The following is a 17,041-nucleotide window of genomic DNA, read 5'->3' as shown; positions in this document are numbered from 1 at the left end:
TTCAGCAATCGTGGTAAATGTCCTGCTCTTGTGTCTCTCCTGTCCGACATCTAACCAGATATCCAGTTTATATGTCTCACAATCTGAGAAAACACTGAAACATTGGGTACAAATGTTGGTACTTTATTTAGCAACATGTACTCTTGTTATACAATCAACATTAGATATAATGAAACATGACACATAATGGTAGCAGTGGGTCAGAAATGCATTCAAACTGGACCATGTACTTAGCATGAATTATTCCTAATACTGTGCTCTGTTCACAACACAGCGTGAAGCATCGTGAGATGCACATTTGAGTTGAATCCGTTATCGGAGACGACAGCTATTTCAAAGTGAATGTTTTCTGCAGATGCAGCCTGGAACACTACTCCCAGTCCTCCGGCAGGGGGCGCCAGTCCAACTTGTCAGATGTGACATGATTGCATCTTCACCATCCGGACCTGGAGCTTATGATTCCTGTCAGGTAAAAAAACAAACAACAACATGAATAAATCAAACAAAGGTGAGGGGAACTGAAGGGATAACCATTGAGAGAGATAACCAACTCAACAACATGGTGAACTGAAGCGCGGCCACTCGGTCTTGACCTCTTTTTTGCAGGCTCCAAACAGGCAGCCAAAGAGGCCGTTGATCATCTGAATGGCACAGAGCAACACCTGCAGGCCGCTGGTCGCCATCAGGGTCAAGAACAATCCGATGTTGAACTGCACCACGTTCTTGGGCTCCGTGCACACTCCCCACAACTTTGAGTCCGTCAGGTAGGTGGAGTTACTGCGTAAAAGAAGAGGCTTATTAAAAACCACGACTCCAGAGTGTCTATGTCATCGGGACGATACTTCTGTTTGTTACCTGTTTTTAAAAGGTGTCATCCAAATGCCACCATCTTTGCAGAGGGGCCCATAATTCACCCCGAGCCCCGCCACAATGAAACTGTACAGGCCACCGGCCACCCCCGTAGCAGCAAATAGGATAGATAAGAACATCTGCAGAGGGGAAATTAGAAAATTATAATCTTTACATGTTTTCAGATTTTTATTTAATCAAGTGCTGTTTTGTATCTTTAACCCCGAAGACTAATACTTCATGAACACTTTCACAGAACTTGCACTTCCAAATAAGTGTTCTTTCTGAAAAGGAGGAATGTGCTGTGGTTATGGTCGTTGTGCATTATCATACCTAACTAAAGAGAAAATGTTGTGCAACGGTGATGCAGCAGATTTCATCATGCTCATCTTGACGGGTGTCCATCACACAGTGAGATGTACAGTAGTTGAGCGTGACAGTTTGATCCAATAACCTAAACTCAAGGTGTTCTTATTATTTTACTTTATCTTTTACCGAGCACCTGCAATGTCTCACCCCGAAGCGGATTCCACAGCACCCGTTTTCCGCAGTCAAGTTGATGTAAATTGCTGGAATCAACACCTGTGTTGGTACACATTAGTCGACAGGGAATTAGATGTGGCATCGGTAAAACGTGGTAAACACAGCTGATTGGTTTTGGTGTTGCAGTCACTCTGGATTTGAGGAATTCCTTATCGAACTGTGTCCAACTTGTGAATAAAACTTTGAGACTTTGCCTCAGTCGGGATGAAAGGTGCCCCCTGACAGTATCACACAATATATAGTGACACTAATTAATAATGCAATTCATTTAAAGTGTTATTAGATTAAGAGAATTACAGATGTTGAAGCACAACATTAGGACCCAGAACGGGCGAGGTGATCACTGCAATAAGCAAAACTATATACTGTATATAATATATAAAGCAGTCCCACCTTACAGTAACAGACTACTCACCATGAAGCCTCCTCCAATGAGCCCCCCCATGTATCGCACCTCCTGAGTAATGTGTCCGTCTTTGGCATACTTGACATCCCCGCCAGGAAAGAACAGCACGATGTTACAGATGATGGATATGAGCACCAGCGGGTACAGAGAAGTGCCGATGCAACGGGAACATTTTCCAGAGCACATGTTGCCAGAGTGAAGACTGCTGTACAGCTACTCGTTCATTAGGACTCAAGTCCTTCCTGTTTTCAGAGAAGAGAAGTCCCACAAATGACGGTGACTTGCTGTTACATGCACTTAGTGACTTATTTCTTTGTGTAAATTATAGTTGTTGGACTCATTTTAGTCAAACAAGCTTTGTATTCTTATGAGTAAGAAGAAAAATCTATCCTGGAAGTATACCTCATTTCACTTGTAAAGTGTCTAATTGTTTATTGGAACACATCTAACTGTTCTGAATTCATACATTACACTGAAAGATAATCAATAACTTCATAACTTTGTATTTAAATTGTCTCAACAATCAGCAAACAAGGTATAAAAGCTCATGAAAACATGGACATGTTCTATTATTTATGTGCATGCATTTCTGTAAAAGAGTTACTGCTTGGCCTTCATGTTTAGATCATTTCTAATGTTTTTGAGATGTCTGACAAAGGAAAGATGGAAATGATCTCTTGTTTATGTAATAAGTATGTGAGTACAGTTTATTTATTTTAGCACCTTTCATCGGACAAGATCACAAAGTTCTTCACAAGACATACACTCATATATAATGAGGTTAGGAGTCCATATAAAGTCCCCTCCACTTAAAATGTGATATTTAAACTTCGGTGTGAAGAATAATGCATGTGCAGTGTTTCACACTAGAAGACTGTTTGCACATTCCTCTGCTGGAAAGGGAAACGTTTCCCAATTTAACAGGGGGGTGAACACGTGTACGTGAATCCAATCCAATCCGCAATTTACAAATGTGTGGACGCCTGTAGTAGACATCTTTTATTTGCATGTTTAAATGTTCTGGGTGTTTGAGGAAGACGTAATAATTAAGCAATGGCCCCCTGGGCAGACTTTATAGTTCTCTTTTTGTTGATGTTTTGTGTCTCTTTGGAGTTGTTATCCATCGCTCATATTGCATCTTATGTTTCTTTCTGATCATTTTGAGATCTCCTCCTGGTTGGTACGAGTCTCCTTGAGTGACATGTTGGACCCCTGGACCTGTGCCTGTTTGGCCCGTCCATGAGTAAATGTCATTAAAATATCTTTCAACATGGTGATTACATTTTCTTGTTGGTATGTTTTATATGTCATAAAAGCCTGTCTGAAAAGGTGTCTTTAAATATATTATGCATACCAGCACTTTACATTTCTTCACACATGTATCATGTGAGTACTTTCCTTTTACAAATGTATCGGGGGACATATGTTCCCAACAAAAAAGAGGAGGCAAGTGGACTTTCGGACTACCTGGGCTTCGTGTCCTCCTTTGGCCCCCGCGCTAAACATTGGGGGACCTTTGAACCACTCCCCCTTTACTGAGGAGCTACAGCTGACCACCATGACCACGTCCACCGTCAAAGACTTCCTGGTTACCTATTTAATGCCCGAAAAATGTTACCGGAGGATTTTTGTCAACTTGCACGTGCACGGTGAGGCCCGTCGTGGGGAAATGTATTTTATTTAAGTAAGCGTGAGAAACGGGGGAATGAATCGTTGCGGGCTGCGGGCTTTTTGTACCCTAAATCTGTCTCTAATGCAGCAGTGGAGGGCCAACATACATCTGATAGTTTGAATATGTGTCTCTTTTGTCGCAGGGCCTTGCCTAAAGTTAATAACCATCAGAATTGTCGGATTTTGGATTTTACTGGACGCTCTTCTGGGTAAGAAGCCTCACCTTAAATCTGATTTAATCACATCACACACAACAAGCTGAGCTCCCAGTAGGCCACAAACACTTGAACACTTTGGACTTTGCACTGAACAGCACTTTAGCCCAGTTGTGCTATACTAATACGTTTAAGTACTTTTTAATTTTTTTAATTTATTTTATACACTTTATTCTATTTCTACTCCGTCTGTATATATAATATTCTTCTTGTTTTTTTTACTCTTTTATCTTATTTCTGTTATTATACTACTTGTTTTACTTATTACTGTGAGCAATGCTGCTGTAATCCTGTAATTTCCCCACTGAGGGACTAATAAAGGATTATCTTATTTTATCTTATCAGCTGCAGGCCATCACTAACCAATCTCTTATCCCCATAATGGTTGATCATTATTGATTGTGTATTGTTTGATCATCATGATCAAACAGTCCACTATCGGTGTTCTGGTAAACTGATACTGCTGTAGATCACCATGACAACATGAGGATATCACAAAACCGCTGCATCTGCATGCCATCTATGCAGGACCACACCGAACAACGAAGTAGACGATGCTCCTTTATATGGTTAATAGGAGGTTTTGTGTCCATAATTGCAATGTTTACATATTGCTCGCTAATCTCGACACAGCCACCGAACCCACTAACTAACCACATGTTAGTTGTCTTCACGCCTCCCTGTCTGCCGTCTCCCTGCAGCACAGATGGCACAGCTGCTGAAGATAGTGTGGAGTAGAAGTGCAGAGGGTCTGAGTCTGGCCTCCGTGCTCCTGCAGCTGTACGCCGTCTCCTGTCCTGTTGTGTACGCCGTGGCCAACAACTTCCCATTCTTGTATGTATTCAAGGACATTGAATTATTGTTGGTCTGTGCTGATTCACTGGCAGATCAGAGTCACATGTTTTATTTTGTAATAATGTTGCATCGGTCCCAATACTTACTGATTAGAGATGTAGCAACCGACTGTCTTCTTTTGACTTTCACCATACTAGACACCCCGGGGTTCATCTGTTTGAGTGATGCTGTATGTCATTAACATTTTCATGCTTAAAGCTACATTTTTCCAGTTGTTTTATGAATGTGCCCTGGGGACATCCATTCAATAAATGTTTAAAAGGTGTGGGAGACGCACCTCAATGCGCGTTCTGAGTTAATCAACATAGTCTCCGAGGAATTGTGTTTCTCCGAGTATATTTCTGTTTGGCATCTGGCAGCAAGTACCTGTTATCATATGAGCCAGCTCGCAGCCTTAGATCCTCCGGTGGGGCCCTTCAAGGCCCTTCAAGGCCCTTCAAGGCCCTTCTGGCTGTTCCAAAGTCAAGGCTTAAATCAAAGGGTGACCGTGCTTTTGCCATTAGAGCCCCTCGACTTTGGAACGACCTACCTGAGAGGATAAGGCTCGCAGAATCAATCACTTGGGGCGACTATGGGTCAGTGGTTAACATGCCCGTCTTTCAATCAGGGGGTTGGCAGTTCAATCCCCGCCCTAGTCGATGTGTCCTTGAGCAAGACACTTAACCCTGCATTGCTCCCCGTACCTGTGTCTACGGTGTATAATGTAACATGTAAAGTGTCTTTGAGTATCTTGAAAAGCGCTATATAAATTAAATGGATTATTATTATTATTACTTCTTAAAACCCATTTTTATAGAACTGCTTTTCAGTGATGTTGTCCTTTTATGCAGTACTTTGGTTCCCCTATTTTAGTTTGTTTGTTCTGCTTTATTTTGTATTTGTAATTTTCTATTCCTCTATTGTGTTCATTGCCTGTATGGCATGGTCTCCTTTGCCTCATGTATTTTCTGAAATGTTTACTTGTATTGATGTTATGTTTTTACTTTGCTTCTATGTAGAGCACTTTGTAAACTCTGTTTTTAAAGGTGCTATATAAATATAAATAAATGTATTATTATTATTATCATGGATGCGTGCTTTCCGTTTTGCAGCGCCTGGGGGGAGAGGCTCTTCATCTTGGCCTACACAGCAGCCACCGTCTTCCTCATCCTGCACTATCGTGGTGATACCCTCACAGGTTAGCACATGCAAATGATTTTCAAATTCACATAATGTATACACTTCCAGGATAAGTCTGGCATTATTCTATTGTTTTGTTATTGTCAAGAAATCCCATAGAAAGACCAAAACCAACGTTTTTAAGTAAATACTTTGACTGCCCTCTTCCTGTCTGTGGCTCTCAGTGTAAATACTTCAACACCGTTTAAATGCACCACTTACAAGTCCAACGACCTGTTGGCGTGCATAGTAATTCTATTCAGGAAGCTTTCGGTTATGAAAGAAGTTCTGATAAAGTGTAAAAAACCACAAAAGGCTTAAACCGGCTGCAAAAATTAAGGAACTGTGCAGTTATAAGATGAAAATCATCTTGTTCCAATATTCATGACTGCTTCTACACAGAAACGGAACATTCTTGGTAAAACGTTGAGTGTTCCTTGCGCGGCATTTTATTTTTTTGTTGTGCATGAAGTTCCTCATTCAATCCTGTTTTTTTGCTTATTTGGCAGGGTTTCTGGTCCTCTTGGCTTATGGGAATGTAATGTTCCTGCTGGGCTCCTACGCAGCTGCAGCTGTTGCCTCAGTGATGCAGGCTTCCAGTTTGACAGCTTTAATTGCAAGCAAGGTATAGCAACTAATTGGCTTACCTTGTCAGTGCAATTCATGAGCTGTCCTAAAAAATAACAACATCTGTGAACTGTGAAGTGATCCTGCACAGTGCAGATCTATCAGGAGAGTGAACGCATTTGCCGCATTTGTTGTTTCCAGGTTCTCCAAGCCAGAGCTAACCACTGTAACGGCCACACGGGCCAACTGTCGATTCTGTCCGTGTTACTGACGTGTGCAGGATCCCTGGTTATCTTGGTGTCTCTCCAGGTATGCAATCAGGATTCACTCACAAACATAGATGCACAACCATTTTACACTGCTCCAATCTGTCATGGTTGTCTTTACTAACTGCATCGAACTTTGTCTCGTAGGAGACGGGAAGCTTGTTCACCACTTTGTCACAGGCTCTGTCAGCGGGCCTCAGCTTTGTCCTCCTGGCCCAGGTCCTCTGTAGCAGCGGCAGCACCGCCACCACCAAAGCAAATAGTGAGTAGAGGTGGTGGACGGTGACAAATGAACATTTGCATAGCATGCAAATCCTTCCAGTCATTCAATAAATGTTTTGTGATTCTTCGCCAGATGTTGGCATATCAGTGTCCCGAATACAGCGTCACAGGAAACATTTGTTGTACATCAATACCTGTGTTCTATACTCGTATCTACTTTAAAGCACGTTGTGTAAGCGAGAACTCTTGTTGTCATGCTATTTATTTATACTTTACATTTCCAAATCTTATTTTCTGCCTTTACATCGATAGGGAATTTTAACAAAATCCTTTGTCGCTCTCTAGTGGTTAAAATAAGAATTACTTCACTTTCAAGGGGAGCATAAGTTTCCTCAAATTCCAGAGATAATTTCCCTAGTTGGTCATTTTTAAGACAAGGTTTTAAACTGGGGAAGAGGTTTAGTCACTAGTTCATTTGTACACTTTGGTTTCACCGATTACTCCCTCCTCTGTGGTTAAAGGTACTTCCTGCTGATGATGCATTCATGTCTTTCCCTTGTAGCCTCTCGCACTCAATGATTTTCTAGGTGACGTCAGTTAAGTCCCTGAGGGTTCAGGGAGGACGGCCTCAAGGAGGGACATTGGGGTCGGGCCCTTGTCAATAATTTCTCTGCTCAGAACTGTGAGATTGAACGCCGTCAACCTTGAAGTCACAATGAGAGCAATTAGCGGAAAGCTTCATGAGAGGGTGTTCTGGTAGCTCTAGTAAATCGTATCAAAACTGATGATTTTTTTTTAAAGAATCCTTGTCATGAAACAGCTCTGGCCTGGCCTCTGAGCTTCAAGTAGTGCCAGCCACCGGGAACCAAAGGTTGGCTGTCGCTCAGTAACTCTCCAGACGTTTCACTGAGTGACCTGGCAGCCCAAAACACATCAACCTTGTTTGTTTTGGCAGTTACCGGTTTGTTTGCGTTCAACTGTACACTACAATACTGGTGTATTTCACTGCCCTTCATATTTCAGATGTTTGTTTTTGTTATATTTCCAAAATCATGATTTCCCTTCAAATCCTTCTGCATGCTAAACACAATCTGTCAATCGAAACAGGTTCCCTTGATAAATTCATTAGAAATCCTCAATAAGTCGTTGGGGAAAACTACATTTTAGAAGTAATGATCACATGATTATTACTTCTAACATAACAGGAAGTTCATTCTGTCACACATTCATGAAACATAACCGAGCTGCTGCGTGTAACATTCACAAGTCCTCAGAGACTTTGCATTGGAGCAAACTGCAAATGAACTGAAACAAAAGTAGCAAAACTAACTTTTGCATTTTGCTTGTATTTAACATTATTATTCTTCCTTCCCCAGCCTGTCTTTAATTTCAGATGTTTTACTTCTCTGGACTCCTAATTTATATAAACTAACTAATCTATTTGTAGTCATTGTAGACCACTTAACAGGTTTCCATTGACACAAATTACTTAACAGAAATGGCTAGCCAGTAAATGTTTAGTTTCTAATCTGGTTTTGATTTTAAGGGGTTTGATTGGTATTTTTATGAAACACCAGATTGTGTATGGCTTGGTGTGAACTAAACAAACGTCAGAAGGTTTGGTAAGTTCGTTTGACAGAAAGTATTTCTGTTTAGATGTGCTTGAGCTATTATTTCAAAGACAACTTTTCATAGTCTAATAATGTGGTATTGGGAAGACTATCAGTCAGTTTGATCCACTTTAATTAGGAGAATCCTTCTGTCAGTGTATACATTACACAGCTGATACTGCAGTTAGATACAGTTCCCTTGCCCACTAGATTACTCATAATAAACCACATACATTACTTACTGTACAAATGGGCCTCATAACATCAAGAAAACAAACATTCTTTGAGAATATAAAAATGGAGATATCAGGAGAGCAACTTCATATTACAAAATAAACTTGGGTACCATCTGTCTCCAGTGTTACGTTATGATAAATATGTGTTCTTAAAGCTACAGTACATTCATCACGTGTCATGACAAACACAAGTTGATAGCTTTATAATCGGACTAGTGGACTACACTGTTCAGTCCTCTGTTGCACACTGGCGCAGTAACTATAATGACATTTTTTGAAGTGAAGAAAAAAACCAAATCTGTCTTTTCTCGGGCTACAAGTCTTTAATATTAAACAACCCAGTAACGCTGATGTATGCTCATGCTGACCTGGAGAATGTAAAATAGACATGTACATGACGTTAAAGCTAATTTATCTGTCCCCAAGCCAAAATCTAGTTGACATCATAACTTGACTTAGGACAATAACTAAATAAATACTCAGTCAATGATTTATTCAAGTATTTGAACTGAAGTAGTTTTCCATGGCCTTCTTAACGCACTTAAATATGATCAATGAAGTTAATAAATCATTAGGACAGTCTTAATTCTATTAAATAAAGTAATTGTTAGAAAGTGAAACGTTTTAAAACGCATACTTAAAAGATTTATGTAGCACACAGACAATAACAACCGACATTTGTCCAGATAACAGCTGAGTTAATCACCAGCAACAGAAAAGAAATGTATTGGCAATGAAATCTTATTATGTTTGACAAGTTTCAACATACCTGCGTTATGTCAATACGTCACTAGTCTCCTAAAGGTACTCATTGACGCGGTAACACCTCCGGTAATCAGTGTAATCTCTTCCTTGTTTGGGTTTCCTCATGTTTTTTCTATTGCACCGGGTAATTATTCTTTTAGAATAGCATAAGCGATACATATTAGCTCAGGCTATAGGCAAATACTATATAACATTAATCTTTTCAGTAACAATTGTATTTATGCACCTATCCCAATGCTATGCTGACGATTAAGATGATCTACACTCTGTAAGTACGCTGGTCTGTGGTTAAAGAAAGAAATAGATGGGTAAAATAGAATTTGACCCATCCTTAGTTATTAAGGAGCAGTAGGCTGCAGTGAAGCGCCCGGGGGGCAACTGGGGGTTCAGTGTCTTGCTCAAGGACACTTCAACATGCGACTATGGAGAGAGCGGGGATCGAACCGGCTCCCTTGTGGTTACGGGACGACCACTCATCCCCATGAGCTACAGCCGCCCCCAAACTCAACTAAAATAAAATAAAATAAAACTAAAATCCTAAAGAACATAGAGGTAGTCTTGTTCCGTGGATACAGTCAGAGGGACATTTTACTGGCAGTGTGGCGTGTTAAAAATGAAGCATGGAGCAGCTCGCCACCTTGCACCAAGCTTTTTATAGTAAAGTGTTATTTTATATCTTTTGGAAACGCATAACTTTAAGTGCTATAAAAGATGATATCATGATGTTTGACATACAGTATTGCGTTATCCTTTAAGTTCCTATGCAGGTTATCATCATGTCTGTGCACGTATGAGGCGTTGACATTTTCACCTTCTTCCTGACACTTTTAAATGTGTTCTCTTATTGGAGTGTAAAATATGACCTTTGCGCTTTCTCTTTCCCCATCAAAAAAGACGGCCATCTCCTGGTTTTTCTTTAACCTCATAATAGTACCTTCATTAACTGATGACTCATCGGAGCCTAATGAGTAACCCATTTCCCTGGTGTTATCTGCACTGCTGGTACAGTTTGCGCAGTTCATCCCAGAAGAACAAAGACAGAATGGTGTGCGGGCCGAGCCGGAAATAAGAGGCTCCCAAGCCTTTGTAGAGTCCCATCAAGCCTTCCTTCCTCAGTGTCTTAGAAAAGCAGTCAGCGAATCCTTTATAAAGCTGCCCCTAAAAGAAGAGGAAATTAGAGTCAGCCTGGATTTGATCTGCTGAAACAGAGATGAGGAGCGGACTAAAACTTGTGTTCTTCAGCCCCACCCATCGCTGACTCGAGTGACACCACTTAAGGCCATTAATCAGAATTCACGCGACAACAACTTTTTTTCTTCTTCAAATATCCAGTAATATTCCCAAGACACCTGTGGTAAGGTTTCAATGGTTGACTTCAACCCCCGATTGGTCCTTTCTCTGGCTTACCGGACACAAACGTATTGCTCGAAGCCTGACTAGTCGGTTTTTTGTGTGACATGAGACATCGCGAGAATCGAGCTGCCATGCGAGGTAAACGCTGGATAGCTATTGCAGAAGAAATCTCAACGTTACAAACATAGTATCAAACAAAGACTTTGTTGACCAAAAACTAAAGTAGTGTAACTTTAGCATGTCAGTCCCTCTCCTCACCTTGCCCAAATAATCCACGGGCTGGTTGTAGAGCCGCGTGCTCACTACATCAAAAGGTGTCATAGCCATCACCACCACCACGCTGCTGATCATGCCGGCACTGAGGGCCACCAACCAGCTGTCCTTTGGGAACACCTTGGGGAGAAGAAAATAACATAAGGATAGAAGGCCATACAGGTATGAGAGGCTCTAGTCGCAGTATGCAAACCAGCACGGTGATTCTAGACTAGTATATCAACACCAAGATCTTATTTCAACTGGTCATGGTCTCTTATGCAATACAACAGAAGGATGACTTATTAGTGACTATGTTACACACACACACACACACACTCCCCAGTAGTTCCAGTGAAATCTGCCTACTATGCAAACTTGATGTACGCTAAAGTATACCAAGAAGAACTAGTACGCAAGTAAGAGGACATTTGTGTCTCGCTTTTATAAAGGTTGTAATACAACAATAAACATACAACACAACAGTACATAACAATTTGTTGTTATTTGAAGGCCTTTTACTTGCAGCGTCACTCACCCACCAGCCAATTAAAATGTCTCAAACAAAGTCTGGAGTCAATCAGGAAAGTATAGGACGTGAAAACTTTGAACCAGAATGTCAGGATTCTTTTCTGAACTTTTTAGCAGACCTGTCAATTGAATACAGTTGCCTGATATGCGTTATAGTTCTGGCTTGAAGTATGCAAGACCCTTTAAAAAAAACTTGAGCCGGGTCAGCAGCAATTTGCAACCAGTACACTGGTGCACTAGTTGTGTAAGCTCCATGGTTTCAGGCTGGGGGGCCAATGAAAGGTGTCAACATTTCTATTCCAGGAGAGTGCAATGCTTTGTCAGTGCCACAATGACTGGTTTTATAACCTGTGCACAGCAACTGGCCCCTTCTTAAGCCTGCAATTAATGAATATTTTCATGATCAATTAATCTGTTTGCTCATTTGATCGCCTAGTGTAGAATCAAGACCAGTCTAGACTCTCGATGATATCAGCTATGCGTTGGCCCCTCGGCTAATCAGAGCAGCATTCTGTGAGTTATGCAAGACCCTCGAAGCAGACGTGTTTATTATTGAACAGTGAGGTCATAAGAATGTGTACATACAGTGGAAGACTGAGGAGACAACATTCCTCCAGTCAGCTTGTTTCCACTTATAACTGCTGAATTTAGATGACTTTCTTTAAACCTCAGCAGCTCTTAGAGAGCAGTAACATATTCTAACCTGTAGGTCAACCACAAGCTCCTTGGAGGAGGAGAAGGTGGAGAGTTGAGCAGCCGAACCCACGCTGACCCGTGGTACAGCAGCACTAGAGCCCCTCCACAGTCCCAGAATGCCATGCTGCTTATAGATGGCTGACAGAGCGAGGATCATCCCCTGGCAGGAAGACGAAAACACAAGACAGTTTATGCCTGCTCTCTTATTAAATACCATCTCAAGGGTTAATTTCTCACCTGGTGTTTATGCTGATGTCCAACTGCAATAGAGGAGGTAGACTGACTCTGCAGATGAGTCTTAACCTGTCAATCAATGGAGACAATTTGTGTTTACTTTTCTCCAAAGTTACAAGTGACCGCTCACCTTGAAATGTCCCGGCTCATAAAACTTAAAGGAACAGTACAAAGAAAACTAAGTCCAGCGATCCTCAGGCGACAATGAAACCGGCTACTGACCAGGTACACGGGGCTTCCAACCACGGCTCCCACCACTCCAGCCACAGCCCCTGCCAACGTGGTTTTGGCCGCGCTGACCCTTCCATCGGTGTGGATGTATCCAGAGGACTCAATGACGGCGTACGAGCCGAGCCTGATTCCATTCATAAAGAACTGATAGACGAGCCCGGGAGCCAGCCCTTTCTGCAAACCGGCCAGGCCGTCCACTTTGCCGATGGTGTAAAACGCGTGGAAAACGTTGCGGTAGTACACTTGGTACGAGCCCCGGCTCTTCAGCTCTCCCTGAAGCTGCATTCGCGTCTTAACGACCTCCAGCGGGTTGGTGAACAGACAGGCGCCGCACGCCGCCGCTCCGCTCAGCACGAAGTCCATCGCGACTGTCCGGCGGGGATCAGGCCTGCGACCTGTCCGTCGTGGCAGGGGAGCTCTGCTCAGCCGCGTTTCCGCTGCTCATCGTACACATATAGAACAGTTATATACACACACACACACACACACACACACACACACCACACACTGAGATGGATCAGCGCGCAGACATTGGAGCCCTTCAAGAGCTCCTCGTAAAGTCGTAATTCGGAGATGGATTCCGTTACCGCTTCATCACTTCAAGGCAGAAATATGAATTACTACAGACGTGGAGTCAGTCAATTTATTTTCATGTGTATTTATTCTTATTTTAATTGTTTTGATGTTTTGATGAAGGTTTAATGTTCGTCTTGTGATTTACGGACCGAAATAGCCTACATTTAAAAAGACAACAAAGTAAATCAAAAACACATTACAGAAACATCCACTGCAAGTTCCTTATGCGATGAAATGTATTGTTTTATGAAAAGTATATTGCCATGAATAATGCATGTCAGACAAAAGTAACATAACGTATATAATTTACACGGGGTACTGTAGTAATGGGGATAGTCGTTTTGGATGTACACTCGACTCGTTCCCTAAACGTCTCATCTAACATACCGGTACCACAGCGTGTGTACGTAGGTTTGACGCTCGTCTTCTCAGCCAATGACAAGCCCCCTAGTCTGATGGATGACTGGATAAGACTACAAAGAATGAGCCGCCAAATGTATTTTTATGTATATAGTTTTCATATTGCCACAACAGGTGAGGGGAGACACTAGAAACATAAAACAGTGACAAGACTTTTTAATAACATTTGTTATACATTGTATGACATTTGTATGGCATGTCCTGCCATGTTCTGACTTTTTAATCCAATTTAGTTTATTTATCTTGTCAAATCTAAATTACGTCAGGACACAGAGTGTTCCAAATAAAAAATGTAATACATTCTATTGATATGAATTACTCTAATATGGTGATGCAACTCCTTGGCTCTTTTGCATCCACAATGTATTTCTACTTTGTAAAGTTTAATTTAAGCAATGTTGCTTTATTGGCATAATCACGAGGCGGCTCAAGGATGATACTGCGAAGGGTACCAGTACCAGTTCAGCTCCTCCCCAGGCTCCACAGGTTACCCCATTCTACACATTTTAGCTCCCTCTCAAACGCTCCACTACAAACTCTGACTCCCTGTGTAATTTTCACTTGAACTTAGTTGACCCTTAGTTCCTCTCCTACCCTCTTCTCTACTTCCTCTTCCTCTAGTTATACTCTTCCTCATCCCAAAAGTGGTCTCCATGCTCCTCTCATAATACTGCCCTGCCTCCTCACCCTCCTTCTCTTTTAATTTGTCTGACTGTAGCCCTTATCCAAGCTTCTCGCCAGCCTCCTCCTCTAGTTTGAACTCTGACTCACCCTGTTGCTCATTCTCAAGCTCTTCCTTCAGCTCCTCCTCTGGTTCTTCCTGATTAGTTTTTTCTAATTGTTTTTTGACTTGAGGACAGCCTCAGGATGTCACAACAGATGACGAGCGGCCACAGACGTCACATAAAGTTGTGGGAACAGTGTACATTTAAGTGCTGCTATCTAACTATGCTATATGCTATATAACTGTTTTGTTTATCTTGTAATTAAATGATAAATGCATCCAATCTTTTCCAATTATTGTTGGTCCTTCAGGTTTTTTGGGGGGTGAGTCCATTTTATTATGTTGCAATAAATTGTGGGCAACGTTTAATAGGTAACCGAAGGAAGTGAACCAACACTCAAAATACTTTATAATTACGTGAGTAGTACTGCTGTTTTGGTCTTCTAAGTCTACTTAGATTTTTCTTCATGAAGTGAATAAAATAAATCAATAAAGGTGTGTGTTTTTATTATTCAGTGTTGTCTTTGGGTGACTAAAGACCCCAAAGAGCCCAAAGATGAAAACAAGATGAGGGAAGCAACATGTCCACAGAGAACATGGAAGAGCATAACAAAGCATCATATTATGTTCTCTATTCTTTTTGAAACCACAAACAAAAGTCTTTAAACAAAAATCTTGGAATGGCTCTAAAGAAAATATTTACTTTAGAATATAATTGTTCAACAGTTCCCTGCTGGTCCTAATTGTCATGTCTTCTGATCTCAGCATACTTTCTCTTCAGGTTCAACTGGTCCAGCTTGATTGCACAGTCTTCTATAAAGAGGGACCATCATTGTCTCTGTGTCCTCCACCGTATCAGCAGCAGTGAAGAAAATATTGAAGCTGCAGAGATGTTCTTATACAGAGATGTGTCCCACCAGAGCAATTGAGAAGTGCTCTCTCGGGATAAGTGGTTAAAGATAATGGATGGACTTACCTTGTCAAACTTCTCCGAGTGCTTTTTTACAAATGTATGTATTACGTGTAATCCACTAATGCATCATTTGTAAAGATACGAAAAACAAACTGAAGGTCAGGAACAGCATTCATTATTACAAAGTCCTTCCATTGAGACGTAAAACAACAAAGCATAAACCCTTTTAATTGTCTGTTCTTGCAGCCCGTGGGAGCATAACTGAGAGTATAGAGGGAAAATATTAACGAGGGTGTCGATTGTTTGCAGACACTGGAAGTGTGAGCACAGACCGTTTATCAACATTACATTGTCTTCTACAAAATAGTAGCGGTGCCACACAATCGATCCTCCACTGTGTAGTTGAACTTATTTAGGCTTTATTGCTTTAATTTATGTTTTCCAACAAACATTTAACTAAATCAATACATCCCACCATGTTTGAGTAACATGATCCACAAGACCTTTCCACTAGAGGGGGCTGCTTGTACATATGTACAGTACTGAATATGCGTTCCATCAATCTAACTGGGTCTCTACAGCATATATATATTTCTGAGGTGTGTGGGTGTTATACATCTATGGATAAGGCGTCAATATAAAGAATCCCACTGCTCCTGCAGTACAGTAAATGCATCATTTCATGCTCATGTTTCTTTATTTCAAATCTGTGGAGGAAACATACACTATATGTTTTATTTCTTCATTTAAAAAACAAGTGTCTTTCCGGATTAATCTGTTTTTATCGATTTACTGCTGAAGTTCCATTGTTGTAAAACTAGAACCATGAAGGATGATATTGCTCAGGACAATAACCTTCCCACCACGTCCGCCTGTTTGAATATATTCAGATATGTGCAGACACATCTATTTGGTCATAGCATGCACACAATTTGATCATACTATATAAACACAGTGCTTATGAAATCATTAGGGTGACTGTGGGTCAGTGGTTAGCAGGTCTGTCTTTCAATCAGGGGGTTGGTGGTTCAATCTTAGTCGATGTGTCCTTGAGCAAGACACTTAACCCTGAATTGTTCCCTGTAGCTGTTCTACAGTGTGTTAATGTAACATGATTGTAAGTCGCTTTGGATAAAAGCGTCAGCTAAATGACATGTAATGTAATGTAATTAAGCATTGTCGCCACACTGTGCAAAAAAAAAGATAAAGAAAAATAACAACAAACAAAAACACAGTGTAGACTCAAGTATTGCTTTCACAACAGAGCTCTCAAGCATCAAGTGAATGTGCCTACAATGTTATCATGTGATTCATGTTAACTGCTAATTTGTCCACCAAGAAAACAGGTGTAATAACTCAGACGGCTGTCTGTCTGCCTCTATAGACGGTCCCCATCCTGTGAGTCACGTTGCACCACAGCTCCTCACTGTCCTGGTTTCATTCTGTCGAACTATTAGTATTATTTTAAACTGGAGCAGCAGGGTGACCTCCAGCAACTAGTTTAGGGAGAAATAGATAAGAAAAAGGACGGGAGAGAGAGAGGGGATGAGCAAGAGGCAAAACAGAAATAGCACAATTGTCCTTGGGAGTAGACTCATAAGAGTGGTTGGAGAGGTATAAATATGTTTTAGTAGGTCACACTGACCGAACTATAACCCACAAGGTACCGGTGGCGATGTACTGCAGTTACGAAACGTTCTTCTTTGTTGGTGGAACGCAGAGTCCTTGATGTACAGCGGTTGATTTGT

At 41.3% G+C, this 17,041-nt stretch overlaps 3 protein-coding genes across 6 annotated transcripts; 1 reads left to right on the top strand and 2 right to left on the bottom strand.

Moving 5' to 3' along the window:
- Positions 1–102: 102 nt before the first annotated feature.
- On the bottom strand, positions 103–2,007 carry LOC117742521 (transmembrane 4 L6 family member 1-like). Its single transcript, XM_034549971.1, has 5 exons — positions 1,808–2,007; positions 1,366–1,431; positions 856–989; positions 594–777; positions 103–462 (listed from the first exon to the last, which is right to left on the bottom strand). Exons 1-5 carry the CDS (start codon positions 1,982–1,984, stop codon positions 454–456), a joined length of 570 nt encoding a protein of 189 aa, XP_034405862.1. The 5' UTR covers positions 1,985–2,007; the 3' UTR covers positions 103–453.
- LOC117742516 (mannose-P-dolichol utilization defect 1 protein-like) lies at positions 650–16,361 on the top strand. Of its 4 annotated transcripts, XM_034549963.1 has the most exons (10): positions 650–764; positions 2,964–3,071; positions 3,240–3,447; positions 3,613–3,678; positions 4,386–4,518; positions 5,631–5,716; positions 6,207–6,322; positions 6,466–6,573; positions 6,678–6,792; positions 15,146–16,361. In XM_034549963.1, exons 2-10 carry the CDS (start codon positions 3,069–3,071, stop codon positions 15,307–15,309), a joined length of 999 nt encoding a protein of 332 aa, XP_034405854.1. In that variant the 5' UTR covers positions 650–764; positions 2,964–3,068; the 3' UTR covers positions 15,310–16,361. The 4 variants fall into 4 exon arrangements, with proteins under 4 accessions (XP_034405854.1, XP_034405856.1, XP_034405853.1 ...); XM_034549962.1 differs by lacking the exon at positions 650–764 and having other exon boundaries at positions 2,098–3,071; XM_034549964.1 differs by lacking the exon at positions 650–764 and having other exon boundaries at positions 2,098–3,071; positions 15,162–15,308.
- On the bottom strand, positions 8,366–13,216 carry slc25a35 (solute carrier family 25 member 35). The gene is made up of 5 exons (XM_034549968.1): positions 12,652–13,216; positions 12,433–12,498; positions 12,203–12,355; positions 10,975–11,109; positions 8,366–10,521 (listed from the first exon to the last, which is right to left on the bottom strand). The coding sequence occupies exons 1-5, from the start codon at positions 13,021–13,023 to the stop codon at positions 10,351–10,353; spliced, it is 897 nt and encodes a 298-aa protein (XP_034405859.1). The 5' UTR covers positions 13,024–13,216; the 3' UTR covers positions 8,366–10,350.
- Positions 16,362–17,041: the final 680 nt, after the last annotated feature.

Source organism: Cyclopterus lumpus, chromosome 14, assembly GCF_009769545.1.
Source record: "Cyclopterus lumpus isolate fCycLum1 chromosome 14, fCycLum1.pri, whole genome shotgun sequence".
NCBI lineage: Eukaryota > Metazoa > Chordata > Actinopteri > Perciformes > Cyclopteridae > Cyclopterus > Cyclopterus lumpus.
Note: the sequence above shows the minus strand (reverse complement) of the source record. Positions and strands in the feature narration are given on the sequence as shown.